The sequence below is a fragment of the Takifugu flavidus genome, chromosome 1 (genome assembly GCF_003711565.1).
Source record: "Takifugu flavidus isolate HTHZ2018 chromosome 1, ASM371156v2, whole genome shotgun sequence".
Classification (NCBI taxonomy): Eukaryota; Metazoa; Chordata; class Actinopteri; order Tetraodontiformes; family Tetraodontidae; genus Takifugu; species Takifugu flavidus.
Genome location: NC_079520.1, coordinates 19,074,810 through 19,095,392, shown reverse-complemented (window position 1 = coordinate 19,095,392; position 20,583 = coordinate 19,074,810). Strand labels below are relative to the sequence as shown.

At 43.3% G+C, this 20,583-nt stretch overlaps 1 protein-coding gene across 1 annotated transcript; it reads right to left on the bottom strand.

Moving 5' to 3' along the window:
• Nucleotides 1-361: 361 nt before the first annotated feature.
• LOC130513241 (histone acetyltransferase p300-like) lies at nucleotides 362-20,496 on the bottom strand. Its single transcript, XM_057011976.1, is given in 32 exon segments — nucleotides 362-5,562; nucleotides 5,663-5,944; nucleotides 6,114-6,275; nucleotides 6,375-6,542; nucleotides 6,737-6,902; nucleotides 7,027-7,140; nucleotides 7,245-7,391; nucleotides 7,652-7,802; nucleotides 7,910-7,977; nucleotides 8,069-8,146; nucleotides 8,219-8,275; nucleotides 8,442-8,522; nucleotides 9,648-9,736; nucleotides 10,417-10,592; nucleotides 10,856-10,919; nucleotides 11,408-11,526; nucleotides 11,667-12,081; nucleotides 12,357-12,836; nucleotides 12,963-13,115; nucleotides 13,241-13,326; nucleotides 13,616-13,690; nucleotides 13,927-14,068; nucleotides 14,165-14,282; nucleotides 14,478-14,603; nucleotides 14,835-14,940; nucleotides 15,069-15,302; nucleotides 15,484-15,597; nucleotides 16,108-16,441; nucleotides 16,560-16,724; nucleotides 17,970-18,568; nucleotides 18,571-18,645; nucleotides 20,250-20,496. Coding segments are annotated over 32 exon segments (8,307 nt in total). The 5' UTR covers nucleotides 20,344-20,496; the 3' UTR covers nucleotides 362-2,493.
• Between the last annotated feature and the right edge of the window lie 87 nt (nucleotides 20,497-20,583).

Below are 20,583 nucleotides of genomic sequence, written 5' to 3'. Positions count from 1 at the left end.
TTGAATCCTTTTTAAGCGTTTAAATGTACACACGCATATTAAAGATTCATCGATCAACATGTTTAAATGTATGTGTAATGTGGGACAGGTCATCATTTAATGGGTTAAAAATCTTGATAATTACACTTGTGAAGGAGACAAGGCTGTCCAGGACAGTTCAATTATTTATTTTACTAATGTCAAATCCTTTCAGGTAAATTCCCAAACTTCTCCTTCATTAAGGGTGGGTATAGTAGTATAGTATAAACTATAGTATTTCAGGATTTCCTGTTAAAAATATAACATCATTGCTTAATTTGATTAATTATGTGGGAGGAAATACAACAAAAGCAACATGCAAAAAAGACGCCATGCTCAAACCTTCTTAAATAGTCATTTTATTCACCAGCAGAAAATATACACAAATGTGAAAAAAGGCAACAATCCATTATCTTCAATGGTACAAACATAACTTTATTGTACAATTAATTTATTGGCAAAAACAAGTCAGACCACCAAAATAACTTAAAAAAAAAATTAATGAAAATGGAGCAACAGTTTTTGCTTTTTCTCAGCAAGCACCAAAAGTCGTTAACAAGAGGAACAAAAAAAGTGGTCAAAGATTCCATTTGAATACTAAACAAATATTTAAATATTTCCAGTCTTTTTTTTTTTAGGAGAAATGTGTAAAACAGAACTGTTTGTTCAGTTGCCATGGATTTGTACAGTGATTTTTCATATGTTTACAACTATATTCATGAAATATTAGAAAGGATGGTATACTCCACGGCCTCCCCCAGAGAAAACTCAGCTGTCTGCAGTGTCTTTTTGCATCACCATAACATCTTTAATACAAAACAAAACATGGTTTTATCTAATAATTCCTGTAGCTTCAAGTTTTATTTCAAAAAAATAAAATTAAATAATATATCTATATATAAAAGACAGTTTTTCCTGTTTTTTTTGTTTGTTTTTTTTATAAAATAAGTCTCAAGATATATTGCCACCTGGTTCTGATGCGTGCCCCCTTCCCTGTAACCCTTTGAGAAAAATAGCGAGGAGGAGGCTGTCGTGTCTTCAGTCCTCTCCGTAAAAAGCTAAACGACCAAATTTCAACCTCACACCTCGAACCAACCTCTGCATTGGCGAGTCGTCGTACAAGTGTCACGTCTACGTTTTGAGATTGTTCAGATGTGTGATGTTACGATGACCCCCCTCCCTTCCTTAAACCGTTGGGGGGGGGGAATACACAGAAAAAGGCGCATTGGTGCTTGTGACCTACTACACCCTATACTGTACCATTTAGGGAAAAAAAACATATCAATACTGTACAGCAGCTCAGGAGTACTTTTTTTTTGGCTTTTTTAAGATTTTATACAGATACAGCAAATATCAACTCAAACGAGAGGAAAGAAGCAGCAGAAAATAATTCCTCTGCTCATAAAGGTTAAAGTATGTACAGTTTTTTTAATGTATCTCACTGATTACAAATAACAGTATCCAACTTCACCAGTTCTTACTTTATACAGTACTTTCAAAGTTTGTGGCTGACAGGCAGGAGGGGACACCGATGAGGGGATGACAATACAGGCAGGATTCTTTAAAGTCTGCAGCCCCCCCCCCCTTCCCAAAAAAAAAATACAATGTTCTCAATGTCACAGTTCATACACAAGGCCGTATATATGTACAAATATAAAGGAGAAATAAAGATGCAGAGTGGGGATAGAAAGAATTGTTCTGCAGATATGGTCAGTACCCCCCACCCCCAAAAAAAGGAAAATACTGCTGAGGTTTAATTTCAAACCCTGAAGGAAAAACACCTTAATTTAACACAGCCTCCCCTCATTTATCAAATAATCACTTTATCTCAGGACCATTTGTTTAACATTTCTCGTTAATTACTTGTGATTATAAAGGATGCGAGTTTAAGAAATTTCTCAACACCACCCCGACTGCGCACATCTCACTGAAGGTCGGCTCTTCTGTTGGTAAATGTACATCGCTGTCAATATGGTCCAGAACAGAAGATATGTTGACACTGAGGGGAGGATAGATAGAATTATGACTCTTTGAGGAGAAAAACAAAGTGGAAAAAGTACACTATATCAACTCACTTTATTTTTTTTAGCCATATTTTAAAATCTTAAAAATACTCATAAAAAGGCAAAATTCTCCAAAGTCCTCAAAAATATTGTGTGATAGACTAAGGAAGAAATATTTTCAACCTGAAACACTGCCCTCACACCTTTTGTACAGAACTGGCAAAAATATATAGATATATATATTAACAGCAATAACTTACCATTGTTTTAATTTATTTATTTATTGACTTCTCAGATTTATGTTGCATCTCCCATAGGAAGGAAGCTTCAGTTCTTATTTATACATCACAAAAATATTTAAATAAAAAATAAAAACTTCTAAAACCCCAAAGTCGTAGTCCAGGTCGCTCTGTTGTAGCGGTTTGACATTTGGGGCAAAAGAGCAGAACATCAAAAACACGACGAGAGTCAGTTACAAGCTGTTGTGGTTAATGTTCGTTCCCAGATCCTGGTTGCTGTTGCTGCCGTTATTGTTTCCACCCAGCATGTCCGACTGCCCCCCCTGCATCCCCGCCATCCCGCTCAGCTGGGATATGATGGAATTCTGTTCCGACGTGAACTGACTGGGATCTACGGGAGCACTGGGCGGCGGCTGCTGCTGCGATAACACTTGCTGTTGGGGTTGGGGGGGCTGGGGAGGCGCCATACTGGGGTGATGTTGATTTAGATGCCCCGGGTGGGGTGAACCAGTCTGTGTCTGTGGGGAGATGCGATGGGGCGAAGGCTGAGGCTGGGAGGAGGGCTGCATGCGCGGGGAGGGGCTAGAACGTGGAGGCTGCGACTGCGGCCTCGGTGAGGGTTGAGGTGATCTGACCTGACTGCTGAGCGATCCTGCTGGACCAAGTCCGCCTTGTCCTTGGAGGTGGGGAGACTGTGCCATTTGTTGCTGGGGGCTCATGGGACTACTGTGTTGAGCTGGAGAACTCCCAGTGAGGTGCTGGTGCTGTAGAAGCCTCTGGTGGATGTTCTGGTGAAGCATGGCTTGAGACGCCTGCGGCAATGTGGGACCACCAGCCCCTCCTCCAACTCCCCCTTGTTGCTGCACCTGGCCCGGTCCACCTTGTCCTTGCTGCAGTGGGGGTCCCGTCGGTCCTCCGTCCTGACCTTGATGGCCACCCATGGGATTCTGTTGCTGTTGCATCTGCATCTGATGCTGGAGCCTTTGCTGGAGTGCTGCTACTTGTGACAAGGAATTGGGGTAGCCTTGCTGCTGTCCCATCTGTCCCGGAGGACCCTGTGGTGCTCCTTGCGGCTGCTGGAGACCCTCGACAGTTGCACCATTCGGCTGGGCTTGGGATGATGGAGGCATCCCTTGCTGACCTTGGCTAGGTTGCATAAAGCCTTGTTGGCTTGTCTGCTGTTGGAACTGCCCGTGGTTTCCCATCTGCTGCTGCTGCTGCTGCTGCTGCTGCTGCTGCTGCAGGTGTCTTCTCAACAACAGCTCTCTAAATTGTGGACTCATATTTGCCATGTTACCTTGTTGCCCCGCTGGCATCGCTCCCTGTTGTTGCTGTTGTAACGCCGCCATTTGTTGTTGCTGTAAATTACCGGGCATCATCGGGCGCTGTTGTTGCTGTTGCAGTTGCTGAAGTTGACCCATGTTCAGCCCCGGCTGCCCCGCCTGATTTACGTTGGCTGGCTGCTGTCCGTCCAAGTTACCAAGTTGGTTAGCTCCAGGCCCTCCAATAGGAGGCATCGCACCAGCAGCACCTTGGAACCTCACGCCGGCAGGTCCTCCTTGTGGCGGGGGCCCTCCTCCAGGGCCACCCTGTCCACCTTGATACCTGGCTGCTCTCTGTCTGATAAAAGCAGCCATGAGGGCCGGGTTGGAACGAAGAATGTTGAGGACTTGCTGCTGTTGGAGAGGAGAGCTTGGGGAGCGCAGCGTTCGCAGTAACTCTTGTAGTGCTCCCTGGGGTAGGTTTCCTGATGCAGCTGCTCCTGCTATAGAAGCTGGTAACCCCACTGCCCCTCCCGATACACCCAATCCTGGCATCATGCCACGGTTCCCCGGTTGCGGTTGCTGTTGATTCATCTGCTGCGGTGGCGGCTGATTCACTGCTGCCTGCTGCTGTGGTGCCATGTGACCCATCATGCCTGGCCTTTGTTGCGGTCCACCAGCACCCCATTGTTGGTTTGTCGGCTGAAGTTGTCCACCACCTCCCTGCTGCACTGGTTGGAGCTGCTGCTGAACTTGAGGGGGCAGCTGAGGCTGCGGACTGCCTTGCTGCATTCCTGTTAACATCCCCTGCTGCTGAGGATCCAACATAGTTCTGCCAACAACTCCTTGACCTTGTGGCGGCATCCCCTGGGCCCCCATGTGGGGCATGCCCATCTGTGCCTGGGCATTCTGGTGGTGGGGATGGGGGGGCATCATGCCTCCTTGACCTAATCCACGTATCTGTGCTTGAGCTTGAGCCATTTGTCTCTGGGTCTCTGCCAGGCGCTGAATTTTTAGGGCCGTCTCCACGGCAGCCAAAGGCGGTCCTTGCGGCTGACCTTGCATTGGCATGGATCCTTGGCCCTGGTTAGGTTGTTGCTGTTGCTGTGGTGGAGTGGCTGTACCCAGTCCAGGTTTGCCAATGGACTGGTGTAGGGGAGAGGCTCCGGGTGGTCTGGGGTTGTATGGAGGCAAACCACCAGGGTGTTGCTGCTGCTGCTGGAGTTGCTGGACATTTGGAGACTGCTGCTGGAGCTGAGGTACCATTTGCTGCTGGGGAGAGTTCATCATCCCCACGCCGCTTGCTCCACCTACTGGCTGAAACTGGTGAAGATGGTGTTGAGGGGGCATGGTACCACCTGGCTGCTGGATCTGCTGTTGTTGGACTGGGCTCCCAATTCCTCCCAATCCACTCATTCCACTGCCCTGCTGTGGAGGAAGTGCAGGCATATTGCCCTGGGTAGGCGTCTGTGGAGTAGTGGGCTGCGTGCCAACAGATGTGGGAGTACCAGGACCAGTTGCTCCATTGTTGGCTCCAGGAGAAGGCAGGCCATTGCCTCCGGGGGCTCCCCCAGGAGCAGGCTGGCCTACTCTTTGCATGCTAGCCATTCTACGTCTTAGCATCTGGGCTTGCTGTAGCCTATGTTGGAGCTGCTGCTGTCGGAGTTTGTGCTTGATGTTTAGACAGAATGGGACCGGGCACTTATTCTCCTGACAGTGTTTTGCATGATAGCAACAAAGTGCAATGAGCTGTTTACAAATGGGGCAGCCACCATTGGTTTTCCTCTTGCAGCTTTTTGTGTGCTGGACCACACGTTTCATCTTCTGGCAGGATGGCAGAGAGCAGTTGGCATTTCTACACTGGCAGGCGTGGACAAGTGACTGGATGCAGCGCTGAATGCTGAGGCGACGAGAATCTCCAGGACTCTGAGTGGTAGCTGCAGCCTGGTTGCTGCTTTCATCATCCAAACCAAGCCCTAGCTTCTCCATCTTGTGCTCGTGGCCCTTAGTGTTGTAACATGTGATGCAGAGGTCGTAATCCTGTTAAGGACAAAAGACATTTAAAATGGTGTCATGTTGCATTTAAAATAATTCTATTCTTCAAGAGTAAGACAATCAAAACAACCTTTCTGCCGCTCACCTCACAAACGGTACAGTGAAAGCGAGTCTCGACATGGTGCTTGCATTCATTGCAAGTGTATACAAAACGGTCTTGGCTTTGGTTATGCAGCTCCACCAACATACACATGGAGCTCCACATGGACCTTCTGAGGGAACTAAACTCAAGATGTTTGTCCCGGGCCAGTGTAAGGAATGCATCGCGGCCATCCATAAGGTCACATGCCATAAGGGGGTCGGGGTCCGCAATGGGGGGCAAGGCATTTGCCATGGGGCCAGCAATCAGCCGTATCACAAAGAACACCTTGGGGGAAAAAAATAGTGGAGCAAACAAAGTATGAGCTAAGGTTTCAATTCAGAAATAAATTTACAAAATCTTAAAACACCTTATCCACAAAAGACTGGGGTACTGTAGTATTTTGAAAAGAAATATGTAAACATACAGTATAATGCATAATTGCGCCTTGTAATACCTCTTTGTGTTTTTCCATAGTGGCATAGAGTTTCTGGGAAAGGTCATTGGAGACATTAGGCATCCCCGGCTTCTTCTTATTGGCTCGACTTAGGCTGCTCTTGTTCTTACTTGTCTTCTTGTTGTTCTTCTTCTTTGCATTTTTACTGTCACCCTTTGTGTCCTGAAGAAAAAACAAGGAGCATTTTGTGTGACCACCCAGTCTCATCACCATTTAATAACCCAGAAGATATTTCTTATAGACGTGATAGAACGTGCGTACATCTATACTCTCATTGCATGTGCTGTTCTCCTCTCTTTTTCGCTCCTCTTCCTCCTGCTCCAGCTCTTTGATGCTCTCTTCCAGCACGTTGGGCCAAAAGTCACCTTCAAAGTAAGGCAACTCTTTGGCACTTGTCAACCGATCTTCTGTTGCCTGCTTGAAAATATCCTGTGGGGGTACATGAAAGATGAGGTGAGCGTGTTCCTCAAATAGCATCCAAATAAGTAATTACAATCAGTTATAGTATTGTCTCTAATCTTTATTCTCCATTAGTGCCCAGGCTTAAAATAGCTTAAAATGAAAATAAAAATGCTGCAAATGCTTTTTACTATACATTTAAACTTGATAGTCAGTTTCTCCACCTTGTAATCATGCACGATCCGCTCTGCTACTGCTTTGTCCAACATTTTCTTGTACCACTCTTGTAGGCGCTTTGGCTTTGGGATCTTCTGATCCACAGGATGACAGTGAAAGATGTAGTCGTCTCCTTCACTGGGTGGGCAAGCCCAGATATGTCCAGTGGTGTAGCTGATAAGGAAAGGTAAGAGACAAAAAAAACTGACAGTGACTTTAGAGTTCTGAGTGGGAAAAAAAAGAATCCACATGAATTTAGCATTTGAAGACCACATTTAGTTGGTGAAGCAGAACTCACCCCAACTTCTTGACATACTCCAAGTAGCCAATGAGGATTTCATGATAGACTGCTGTTCTTAGACAGCGAGGCTTGAAGAAATGGACACTGTCCAGGTAGGAGATATATACTCGTCTATATGAACGGAAGATAAAAATTAAAAAAATTGCAAGACAAGGAAAACAGTTTTGAGAAAGCATCTAAAAAAATTATGTTTTCAGTATGGTCAAAGACCCTACCTTTGGTTGGGCTGAGGGCAATCAGATCCATATTCTTGAACATGCATCCCAAAGAAACAGACATCCACCCCATCAATGTCCTCAAAAGCAAATAGGGCTTTTGTCCTATATGGAAAAGACTCTGACATCTCTCCACTGTCCACAAATCTGTAGAGAAATTAGCAAGATCACAGAAACAGATAATGCATTAATCACATTAGCAAACTACAAAAGGAATTTATTTGCCTCAAAGAATATGTAGTAACAATGTATAAAAAGCTTTGACTGTTGAGTTTTAACGTGATTAAAAATTATTTAAAAAAAAAAAAAGTTGTTTGATGTCTAAATGCAAAGCACTCAAGACCTGTTATCCCCACAATAGACTCTATGTGGTGAATCACACCAAGCAGCATTTTTCATCCTCATACCTCGATTTCATCCCCGGTTTCACCTCCACTACTTTGTCCGAGACATGAACAACACGAATAGTCACGTCTCCAGCCTCTGGATGGCTTTGACGCTTCAGGAAGTCATTCACTCTCGTCTCCAGGAAACAGCCCAACTTTGTCTGTGGCAACCCTGTGTGAGAAAGCCAGGCAACACGTGTTTAACAAGTGTTCAGAGGCCTTTTCAATCACATTTTGGTTTATGTTAAAGAAGGAACCACAAGAACTACTGACTCTTACTTTTAGCACAATACTTGTTCTCTTTTCTTGTCTTATTTGTCTTCTTTAAGCAGCCATCACAAACGAAGCTATCAAGGAAAAAGTTTAAATATGAGGATGCAAACAAATCATTAAGCAAATGTACAATGATTAAACCACTACATGTGGGCCAATTCTTACCCAGACGGCCATATTGTTTCATGGTGCAAGACACAAATCTGATGCATCCTGCGCCCGCAGTCTAAACATTCAACAAACCTGAAATGAGAAAACAGAAATGTTTACCAAAGTACTTGAGTCGAAATGGATAAGTTTCATGACATAACTCACAGCTCAGGGTCCAGTGTGTCATTCTTCTTCTTCTCAAACTGATCCTTGTTAATTGATCTAAAATCAGTTACAACAATTTTAATGATTTGTTGCACAACAGGGGAAAACTTGACAAACCACGGATACAGCAATTGAATACACCGGTCCTGCGTCTTTGGTATAGTTGCTTGAATATAATTTTAAAATCCTGCCTTAAATGAAAAAAAATTAGACTGGTACTCACGTCTGTGGCTGTGTAGGGTCATCACCCAGGGAAACGGTCTCTCCCTGGATCTCGTTGAAACACTTCTCGCAGAAGTGGTACCTGTCAGCAATAAGCCCATATTTTGGTGAACTACACCGTTCCCCAAAGCACAGTCAACCATAGACAGCGCATGGGCAGGCACATGGGGCAAGGTAGGGTGCCACAATCGGAGCAAGCAGGAAGTGGAAGCGCAGGACAGCAGGAAGTCGTCATCGCAACAGCCAGTCATGATTGTGAGGGGTGAGGGTGAGAGCGATGGGTTTTGAAGGTGCATGGTTGGTCAAGGCAAAAGCAAGCCAATGTTGACATCACAACCATTGGAAGGGAAGACAGACAAGCCATATGGACAAGGTAGAGGACGGGACAAACATTCAAGACAACACACAGCAGAGAGCCGAGGCAAAGCACTGATTAGAAATTTGGACATGAGTGGATGGGCAACAGCAAACACAATCACAGTTGGCAGCACAGGAGCAGAATCAACAGAAGCTTAACTTTGAGCAGGGAAACTGAAAAGGTTGTATCACAGGACATAATGCAGACAAAGAACGAATGAACAAGGAGCCACAGACAGCTGCCCAAGTGTTCATTCGCGCAGTTCATTTTAAAGTCGGTCCTTTCACATTTCTGTTCAGCTTCTTTTTTTTGAGACACAAATCACAAATAAAGTGTGCTCATTGAATAAAGCTTATAGGTTTATACAGCTATAAAATAAAAGCTATGTACATTGAAATGAGCTTCACTTTTTATTGATGTATCTTAAAAAGCTAATTTCTATTTTCTGTGAATTTCTTTTGTCCTTAGACAAACAGATGCTACTCTTTTCTTTATTTATAATTTTAAATGAAACACTGCCACTTTAATTGATTAAAAACACATTAACATTTTGAATGAATGTGAAAGGAGTAGACTGACTATTAAAATGCCAGTAAATTAAGGCATCACATGAAGGTATTAAAAAGAGGACATAAATTGGATGCAGTGTTGAGGGAAAAATACATCAGACCAACAAAGTATGAAAGAAAATGAAGTGCATACTAAGAGGAAAATACCAAATAATGCATAGCTTTCATAGGCTCAATAAGTCTCTGTGGTTATTCCGGTAGTTACTTGAATTTTAATTGCCTCCCTCTAGTAACCTCTGCACCTTTTATAAAATGTTTCTCCGTTTCCCTTCTTTCATACCTGTTCTGGTAGCTGAAGTAGGCAGCATCTCGTGGAATAGTGCACAGCTGCTTTCCATAACAGCAAAGCGTCTGAGGTGAGAACTCCAACTGATAGACAGAAAAGGGTCAAAACAGGAAATAATCTATTAATATCTCAACTAATATTCACCTCAGGAAAATCAGCAGTCATTACACAATGAACAATTTTGATTGCTTGGATGGAATATTAACATCTGCTGAGTTTACAGCAGCAATAAAGTTACAACAAATCTTGGCAATACCAAGATAAGAATTACTAAGATTTCTGACAAAGTACCTGCAGGTAAAATATGGATTATTTTACTTTTGATAGTTCTGTCAAACAGCAAAATCAAGCCTTTAGTCTGAAGTAGAGATTGGAATCCACAACAACTACAATCAAAGATAAACCAAAATTGCACTTAACATAAATAACTTATTTTCAACCATCTATGAAGGTTTTTTTTTTGCTTTAAGTGACACATTTAATCAGTCTGACAGGGCAATTTTGGTAATTGTCTGCAAAAGCAAAAATAGAGATTAATGAGAGGTTAAATGTGATATGGGGTGGTATGCCCACATAATCTACACATAGTGACACTGCAGGTGCAGATTTAATGTAATAAAAAAAAATATATATTTTCAAACCTTTAAAATCAATTCACCCGTCTGTGCTACTTACAAGTGGAAACGTTACATTTAGTCCATGACTAGTAACTAATTTCCAATTCTATCACCTTCGGTCTACTTGCGCTGACATTCTGTCTTACCTTCCTTCCACAACAGTAGCCAAGACTCTGCATGACAGGATCAATCTCCTGCTCAAAGACCTCAGCCAACTTGGAGCAGTACTTGTAGACTCTGGATGTTTTACGGTTGTACAGCCAGGCATTATTGAACATGAGCCAGATGTCATCCACATACTGCCAGGGATCCTGGTACTGACCTACAATCAAAACACAGATGATGAGCTGGTGAAATGATTAGATTCATTAGAGGGTCCCCATTTAGGAAGTCAGTATTTTTACACAGATCAACACAAAAGTGCAATAAAACTGCAAATGATTCTATGCATTTCTGTAAGTGGGTACAGACTCATTTTGATTTCCACCAAATTTATCATGAATCTGATTTTTGATAAATCAAGAACTCTCTTGCCAAACATTACATTTACAGATCTACAAAAGAAATGGTCTCAATTATACAGACCTGTGTCCAACTTCCGTTTAATAGTAGATAGGTCCATGGGATTCTTAACAATGTCAAAGTAATCCTGGAAGAACACAATGTGCATGTATTAAAATTCAGTAGATTCTGGGGACTTCATGTTAAACCTACCTACAGTTTCTACAGTCAGGCTGAAAGACGTATTGACTTAACTACTGAAAATATCTGTCCTCAAATCAATACTGCTTTATTAAAAAAAAAAAGGAATTATACTCCTGTTCTGCATGGGTTGACATGTGAACAGCATTGTGTCCTGATGCCCAACTTAGCCAAACCTTTCACTTTATACTGTCTAATCAAAATGTTTAGAGTCATTTAATTCAAAACACTTGATTTAATAACTATATACTATGCAACTAACAGCAGCAATGCTTTCACCAAAACCAAGATAGTTATTGATCCATGAAGTAACTGCATTGTGTAGCCCAAAATATTAATCTTATGAGAACTTGGAATCCAAAAGGTTGTGACATAATTTTGAGTAGTAGTTAGTGCTACTGAATTGATGATAGTGGTCTGCAGAGGAATACATACAGGTATGCACAGCAGTTGTGGATCTACGGGCATTCTGAAAGGCAGAGACTCTGGATCTTGTCTATAGAGAGATTCAAGTGTGGGCATCAGTGCTTGACGAAGCTCCTCTGGCTTGAAGACTGGGGAAAAATAAAGAATAGAAGGTATTATGAAACTAAATTGTAATCAAAAACCTTCTACTTTAAATCAATTATTTAAAAAAAATATATTAAATGATCAGAATCAAAGAGAATGATAAAAGATGCAAATGTGTCCATACTTTTCTTTTTGGCAGGAGCCTGTGGCGTAGCTGCCTCTGATGTCTCCTCTTCCTCTTTCACCTCCTTCTTTACTTCTGATTTCCTGTCTTCTGTCTTTACACTCACTGCTGTTGTTGTTGATGTTGATGATGTATCCATTGGGACCCCTTTACCTCCTTCTCTGGAACAATCTTCTTTCTTAAACTCAGACTTCACTGGCTTTTCCTCTGTTTTGAGGCTGTGGAGCTTCCCTCCTTTAGAGCAGCTGCCAGCTTCACTGTCCTCTTCCTCATCCTGTTGCTTTATCTCCATCTTGGAGTCATGGCTGGTGGATGAAGTATCTAAGTGCGGCTGCTGTGAGCAAGTGTCCAGGCTGTTGACAGAGGCTGGTGTGAGGGCCTGACTGTCTCCTGGAAATGAACCCTTTTGAGAGAGCTAGAGGAAAAAAGAATGAGAACATGGATAAATGGACTTTCTATGTATTCTGATAAAACAAATAAAATTATTTTAAGAACCATATTCAGATAAAAAAACAAAGAAGTATGAAGAAAATGTCTGTATCCTTAAAATTATAAACAAAGCATATCAATATTACATTGCTTAGCAACTATGATGGGCAGGTGGGTTGGTTGTAATTTATTTCTTTGTAAAGCATAAGTCCAAGGAATAATAGTAACTGGTCCAATCAGAATCTCTCGCGTCTCACTTACCGGAGTGCGTGGAAGTTGTGCTCCATGCGGTGTGGAGCTGGAGGCCAATCCGGGGTGAGATGGAGTGGTTGACCCTGGCCCCATGTGCTGCTGCTGCTGGAGGGACTTGTTGGAGCCAGGGCCCTGGCCTAGATGGTTCGGCTGAGAGCCTGGAGGGGGTGCCAGTTGAGGTGCGCTAGGTGTGTGTGGTTGTGGGGTCTGGGACCCTGCTAATCTGGGGGGAGTTTGGTGAGGAGTAGGAGATCGGCTATGAGCAGGGGACGGCGAGCTGCCACGCATGGCTGCTAAATGGGGGATGGAGTTGGCTTGCTGATTTGCATTAGCGGAAGTCACTGATGAAGCAGGTGCTCCTGGTGTTCCGACACCAACACTCTGAGGACCCATCGGTCCCACCGCAGAAACACTACCAGGTCCGCCAACTGACCCTGGTTGTGCTAGAGGACTAGCAACTGGAAGAGAGGGAGGAGTGCCGATCTGTGTCTTAGGATCGAAGAGGGTGAACAAAAGTGGAAAGACAAAAGAAACAAAATTAGGACCAGTAGTAGCTTTTGGGGATTAAAAAAACAACTAAACATTAACTTTCATTTACACTTTCTAACTTCTTACCTGTGCCATGTTTGTCTGTGTGCCAGGTTGGGCAATCCCAGGCTGAGTAGGTCCAACTCCTTGTCCAGCTCCTGGAAATTGCCCCTGAGACAAATACTGATTCTGAATCTGGTTTACATTGGGCTGTCCCATCCTGGGCCCCACCATTCCCATCTAGTGTTATAGAACAGGGGGGGAGAAATTATTTGGTTAAATTAACATTTTTTCCCTGTCTGTCTCTGTTAGAATGAGATTCAATAATAGATCATCCACAGCTGAAGTGTGGCTTCAGCACTAACCTGGTTACCAGAGGCTACCATGGGTAGGGGCGGCGTGGATCTCTGACCCATTGACTGCATCCCCATTTGACTGAACTGATTCATACCTGAAAAGATACTTGTGGTATTAGCACAGATTCTACCGTTTGTGAGAAATGCATTCAATTATTTGTTATTAAACAGTTCCACATTCATTTCAGTTCAATTGTAGCAGTAAAGAAAATTACTATTACTGTATAACATTTTCCATTATAACACAGCAAAAATAAGGCAAATGGCAGAAAACATTTGGAAACAGTTTTCAATGTTATTTGTTCAGAACCATTTAACATTGCATAGCGATATCACATATTTTTAGATAAATATCATAAAATTGTGTTTCCTGTGAGTCTTTACCTGGGCCTTGCATCCTGTTGACCATCTGATTTGGCCCAGTTGGTCGCACCATTGACACCTCAGGAAGAGGACCATCTGTTAAAAAAGACAATAATGAAAATTAGGTCATTTCATATCAACAGAATATGGGAAAACTTTAATTATTTCAATTAGAGAAGTGGATGTAATAGTACAGCTGATTTATCCAGATTTTTAACGGGTTGCAAGTTGATGACCTTTGGGCTGGTAGCAACAGTTGACAAAGAAGAAAATGGTTTTAAAAATGCAGCCGGGATGTAAATGTAGTAAGAAGAATATCCATGTCCACTTACTAGGAGGCAGTCCGGTGGGGGACTGACCCATGCTGGCAGGACCGAGGCCAAGACCCTGCTTCTGGAGCCGGGTTCTTCTCTTCTCCTCCAACTCCTTCTGGATCTTGTAAATCTTCTCTGCTAGCAGATGATAGTACTCAGCCTGTAAAAAATAAAAAAATAGTCACAAAATCAAGAAAGTGTTAAAAAAAAAAGGTGAAAAGAAAAAACCTGCTTTGATAAACTTTGGTGAACTTACTCTATTGTTAGCCGTCTCATACATGTCCCCTTCAACTTTTCTAGCATAGGCAACCAGGTTTTCCATTCGGCGGTCTTTTAGTGCCGCTGGATCTGGAGTTGGGAAAATTGCCTGAACGCTGTCATTGGAAGAATAAAAAAATAGATGTAAATGGAAGGAAAAGACAGTAGCAGAAAAAGTCTTAGACAATTTCTGTACTTTGCTGATATTTAAGCAGTTCATGTGTCTTTTTAGCTCTTTGAAGTATTACCTATGTGCCACCACTTTAATATCAGGCCAACTGTATAGTCAATAATTGTTCTTTTATACTTACAGTTTGTGTACCAAATGGTTTCGCAGGTCCTGCGTGATGTCCTCGTGCCAGCTTTTTCTTATACCTGTGGCAGTGGGGGGGCCTACGGAGGCCATGGATCCGAGTCCCGCAGAATCATTCAACAGACTGTAAAAAATGGGAGAGTGTCAGTGAGCTCCAACTCCCACAACAACTATCAGATGTGGCATCAAAATATAAATCATAAGACCGGAGAGACCATACAGGAATCCATCATTTCAGTGATGATAAACATAGGTTTGGGGAGTAAGAGGTGTTGATTAGTACACCTCAAGGGAGTTTTGTGTGGTAGACTATCCCATGCTGCTACTTAAATCCTCAGTATGTTCATTTTCTTACCCTTGGCTGTTCACATTGAGGTGCATCATGGTGTCCTGCAATAGGCTGGCTTGTTGATTCTGAGTAGGACCTCCAACACCTCCATTAACTCCCATAGGATTTGCACCTATTCGGGGAAATCATTAGTCTAACATTAGTCTAATGATATGAACACAGTCCCACAAAGTGCAGCTTTTTCAAAATCTAAAAATCACACCTGTAGAATCAAACAGGTAACCAGGAAATATAACTTACCCATTGGGTTCAAAGACCTCATGCCAGCTTGGCCCTGAAGTCCTTGGTTGGGCATACTGGGCTGAGGAGTCTGGATCTGATTGCCCTGGTAGGTGAGGCCCAGGGCAGCATATGCTCTCTCTATTGAACTGGGATCAATCTGGCTAGGTGGGTTGAGGCTGGGAGCACTTGGTTGCCCACCAGGTACTGCCCCAAGGGAGCTGCCGAGGCTTGCTGTGGCCCCACCAAGTACAGCTGTAGAGAGACAGGTCAGTTTTTAATAATACATCCGGGATAGCCTGTGAAGTTTTCAATTAGCTTGTTCATTTCAGAAATAACTCAAATAAATAATGACCAAACAATTCTAACATATTTGTATGTGTAATGTGGAAAGAATGAAATAAGTATATAGCACTGGTCAGATACAGACACTCACACTGCGGGTTCCTCTTGTCCCCAGCATTCTTGAGGGGCAGGCAGACCGGACAGTCATGCCTCGTGCAGTTCTTCCAGTGGGAGATGATCTGTCGTGATGATGCACAATGGGCAACTGGTGATAAAAAGAAGTATTAAGATGTAAAGGGTTGCAGAACAGTTGTTGCAAATGAGAGGGAAAAAAAATCAAAGCGGGCTGATCAAGAATGAAAATTCATGCTGTCAGTTTCCCATCATGAATGAACTGGCCGATCGTGTAACGCAAACACCTTATCTCAGGCTGCCCCAATAAGTCTGTACTCAAATCTCTCTAGCATTACTACAATACAAGATTGTGGACCATCTCTTTATTTCAATGTCAATATTTCCTTTTACCTACAGGTAGCGACCTTATAATTATCAGAATGATCTTGACTCCTTTAGTCATCGTCTTCTGCACAATGTCTTGTCCAAAATAATCCTTCCATGTTAACAGAAAACCACCTTTAAACCTGCGCGTTTTGTTATTTTTGATTAATCACTTCACGCCCAACTATCCAAACTCTAATAATACGCAGATCTTTGTCAAATAAATGCCTTTATTTACCCAGTGAGTGCAGAAAGATAGTTTTTCTCCTTTACTCACCCTGACAGGATTTGCCAGCCTGGCAGTGAGTCATGTGGTTGAGGACATTTTTCATGGTGCGACAGTGGGGCAGGTTGCATTGCCGAACTTCACCGTTGGCCTGCTCCCGCCGTTGGCACTTGTGGGCATGAAGAAGGAGCACCAGCTGCTGCTGAATTAGCTTGCGCTTCTCAGGATCAGCTGTGGGCGGGGCACCCGCTGCAGCCGGTGCTCCAGAAACCTGGGTACCTGCCTGCCCCACCAGACCTGCCTGACTGTTGGGCACCATCCCTGGAGCGCCCCCGACAGGTGCGCCAGAGGGACCACCCACACCCGTCTGTGACTGCTGGGATCCCTGGTGAGTGGTGAAAGAATACGTAGAAAGGTGAATGAATGCTCTGCAAAAGAAGTGTAGTGCTCACGTTGGCATAGGACTTGAGCAAGTTTTCAGACAGTAAGTATTGGGTCCCTACCATTGCAGCCATTCCTTGCATGGCCTGATTCTTCTTGTCCACGTTGAACTGAGCCAGGTTGTTGGCCATTGGACCTTTGTTCTGGAGCTGGGGGCCCAGCCCCTGATTTCCCTGCGATTGGTATGGACCACCAAAAGGCCCTCCTGGGTTTCCCATCATGCCCATCTGGAAAGGACAAAATGTAAAGAACAGTGAATAATGATTAAAGCCAAGGTTTCCAAGACCTCTATCACTACAACAGTTAAACATCTGGCTGCTAACAATGGCCAGTTTGTGTTTTCTAAATGGGAACAGCGCTGGGCTTTTATGTTTATATTGCTCATGAGTACTTCCTATCAAAGAATTTGTCAAATTCAGGCACCATTACATCTGAATCAATACAAAAATAATAACCCTTAACCCCAACTCTGCCTAAAGGCCTGAACTTTCAAATAACCACACGAGGACGTGCTCTAATGTTTTGTATGTTCTATAAAACTATGGCATGATGAAAATACATGATGCTCTTAATATAAGAGGTCACTTTTCAGTCTGATCCAAGAAAACAATAACAATTATACCTCATGGTAACCCATCAATCATAATTAGCATTAATTAGCACTAAACCCACAATCAATTACCAAGCTTGAGCCCAACATTGAGCTGGCTCGATGTTCAAAAACAAACCAAAAAAAAAAACGTTTGCACTCCAGTGAAGGTATGATTGAAGAGAGGTTTGAGCCCCCAGGAAGAGTAAATCTGGCGATTTTCAACTCTGGAAATTTGTGTTACTTCAATTATAAGAATTTTTTATAGCTTTAGTTTTTAAAAAGTGTTGAGCTTTACCGATGTAAGCATTCTGAGCCACATGCATAAACACATTTACATCATCAGGTTTTGGCTTCGACGCCTGAAAACCAAATAAAGGACTGTGTTGGAGCCTATGTTAAATTCATATGGGACACATATATTTCAACCTCTAACAGCAGTGAAGAATCTAATGCAATTAAAATTCTGGCTCCAAACCTAAAGGGAAAAGTGTAAGATATACTTAGGTCTATAATAAATCAATGTATATTCTTAAAGGAAAAAAAAAAAAAAAAACAGGAGAGGCTGACATGAAACATGTATGTTTTAAACTCATTATTTACCTGTTTTAAATCAAAATAGAAGGGAGCTTTACAATCACTGACAAAATGTCAACTCTAATATTAATGTGATGCTTCCCACTATTCAAAGAGAGCCAGAAAGCTTATGCTGTAACTACTTACTCACCAAAGTTACATTTTTATTGTGGCCACTAACTCTTAACAGAATTTGCTGCCATAAATTGAACCAATTAAAGCCTAAAAATTCATTCCAAATTACTGTCATGATTACATTTAAATGTAAATAGACTTCATGCGCGTGCTGAATTCCCAAGAATCCTACCTTGTTCATGGGTCCAGGTTGCTGTCCTCTCATGCCCCCCTGGCCCCCAGGGCCCTGCTGCTGCAGGGTCTCAGCTAACAAGTTGGTGTTGCCACCCATCCCCTGATTTCCAAAGCCCATTCTGGGGGAGCCGTTCATCACTTGGTTCCCCATCATGCCCGGCTGCTGCTGTCCATTATTGCCTTTCTGTTGTGTGCCCATCATGGCTCTGTTCATGCCGCCCATCATTCCAGCTGCAGCATTCTGCTGCATCATGTTGGCCTGCTGCTGAGGAGAGAGATGCTGCTGCTGCCCCTGGCCCATCATTTGAGGAGGACCCTGCCCAGAGGATGCCTTCATATTTGCCAAGTGTTGCCCCATGTGTGCAGCGCCACCGGGGCTACCCATGGCTCCTTGATGTCCTTGTTGGGCTGAGGTGGGAGGTCCAGAACGTAAAAGTTCAGACAGCTGTTTATGCTTGGCCACAGCATCTTGACTTCCAGGACCACCTCCAGGTCCAAGTCCGAGACCCATCGTTCCCACTCCTCCATTACCTCCACCGGGACCCAGCACAGCAGGTCCTGGTCCCAGTGCGTCGTGCAACTGGCTGAGATCCCCACATTAACAAGTCCTGGCTCATTTGAGCTAATCAGCTCATCTGGGAGATCGCACTCCAGTTGCAAAAACGAGCCAAACTCTGGAAAGGGGGGAAGAAAAAGTCATTTTAAAAAGGCAAAATTTCAACCTGGGAAAAGAGAACAAGGCCCACCACCACATTAAAATGGGATAATCCTTTAGATGTCAGTATGAGCTCAAACCCAATTCCACGTTCAGCATTAAAAAGGTGTTTACAGGTGTGACCATATTTTTTCTCTGTTTAGAACCGAACCATGTTTAATCAAGGACAACAGGTCTGAGTTCTAACATGTATTCCTCTCAAGAGAATACGGGGACCAGTAAAGGATCTGACCAAAATGACACATGGACCGTTTCATAGAGATATAAAGCCAGAAAACTGAGAGCAATCTGCAAAAATGCATGTGTTCTCTGCTGATCTGCATCCATAACATGAACATAACAGAGTTTTCATGCTTGTTTGCATCTCAGGACAGAAGCCGGGTGCTGAGATTTCTCTCTCTTGCTACTCTGAGTTGACTTCTTACAACTAAATATATATTTCACTAAATGGTCATTTTATATGATGGAAGCTAAACATTTTTGCTTCCATTCCATTTCCATTACAGAAGTACATGTTTTATCAAATAAAGACGATGCCACTTTGATCTGATGCCATTTAACAGCAAGTCACCCGGTTGAGATTCATGCTACTAAATAATGGAAGTCATTAGTTGCTCTTTTGTGATTATTAATATACAACAGGTATATCGATCCTCAGCATGCTTGTAGCGTACTGACGATCAACCCGGTAGTTTGTGTGTTTCGCTCCATTTCATCAATATCCACAATATGCACAATATAGAGACAAATCACAGGATATAACACACATATGTGCACGGTCCGATTATTGAACCTGTCCAGCAGCCCTTTCCATGGATACAGAGCACAACTTAACCCACACTGGTTCCACTGTCGTGATGGTCGCGAATGTGTTGCAAACCTCAGTGCACGTTTAAGCTGCCAAAAGCCCCGTCAATGGTGCACATTTTTATTCGCAGGCCACTATTCCAGCTGCTGTCACACGCCATGCACAAAAACATACACCGACAATGGCAATTTGATTTCAACAATCATTCAGGCCGGCGGGCCTAAATTTAGCACTCCCGCAAGGCTTTCCTCACCACGGTTGGCAATTTTTGATTTCACTATCAATAACTGCTGGAGAGCGGATATGATGGGACATCACAACTGATTGTTGAAGGTATTAGAAACCACAAAGCTAAAACACCAGCAGAGTGCTTGTGGGAGCTACCAGTCACTATGTCACCATCGAAAACCCCAATAAAGTTTGCCACAAGTTAGGTGGGCCATTAAGGTTATTATGGGTCCACCTAAAGTAGCCATTACACACGGGACCGTCACCGTAGGACCCGAATTCTGTTAGCCGAGCAGCTCGCAGCTACGCGGCTACCTTCGGCTAAAATGGCTTTTAGCAAACGAGCTAACTGGGGAAGCTCTTCTTCACGTCCGACACTGTATACTAGCAAGCTAAGATTAGCGAGCTACGACAAAACAGAGAAGTAATCGTGCATCTTCTTCCAATTCCAAGTGGACCAAACCAAGCGAAAATACCAAACTTAAAGATCCATGTTGTAACAAATGATATAACGAAATAATACTCACCATTTCCATCGCTGGCAGAGGCGGAAAGTGCCGGAGAGGAGAGTTTAGGCCTCTTGGCTGAAGGCGGGCCAGAGTCCAGAACGTTCTCGGCCATATTTTTTCGAAATAAAAATATATAAAGTATCCACAATTTCAGGCGTTTTCACGCCCTTAGAAGCACATTCCTCTTCGATTCCAATATTGCGACTTTCCCCCCTCCTTTTGGGGTACTAAGAGGGGGAAAGTCCCGTGTACAAATTACTCCTCTTTCCCTAGGTTCGCCTCTCGATTTCAGCCTCGGCGTATATCAACCCCCCTCCCTCCCTCCCTCGTCGGATTTTTTTGTTCTTTATAA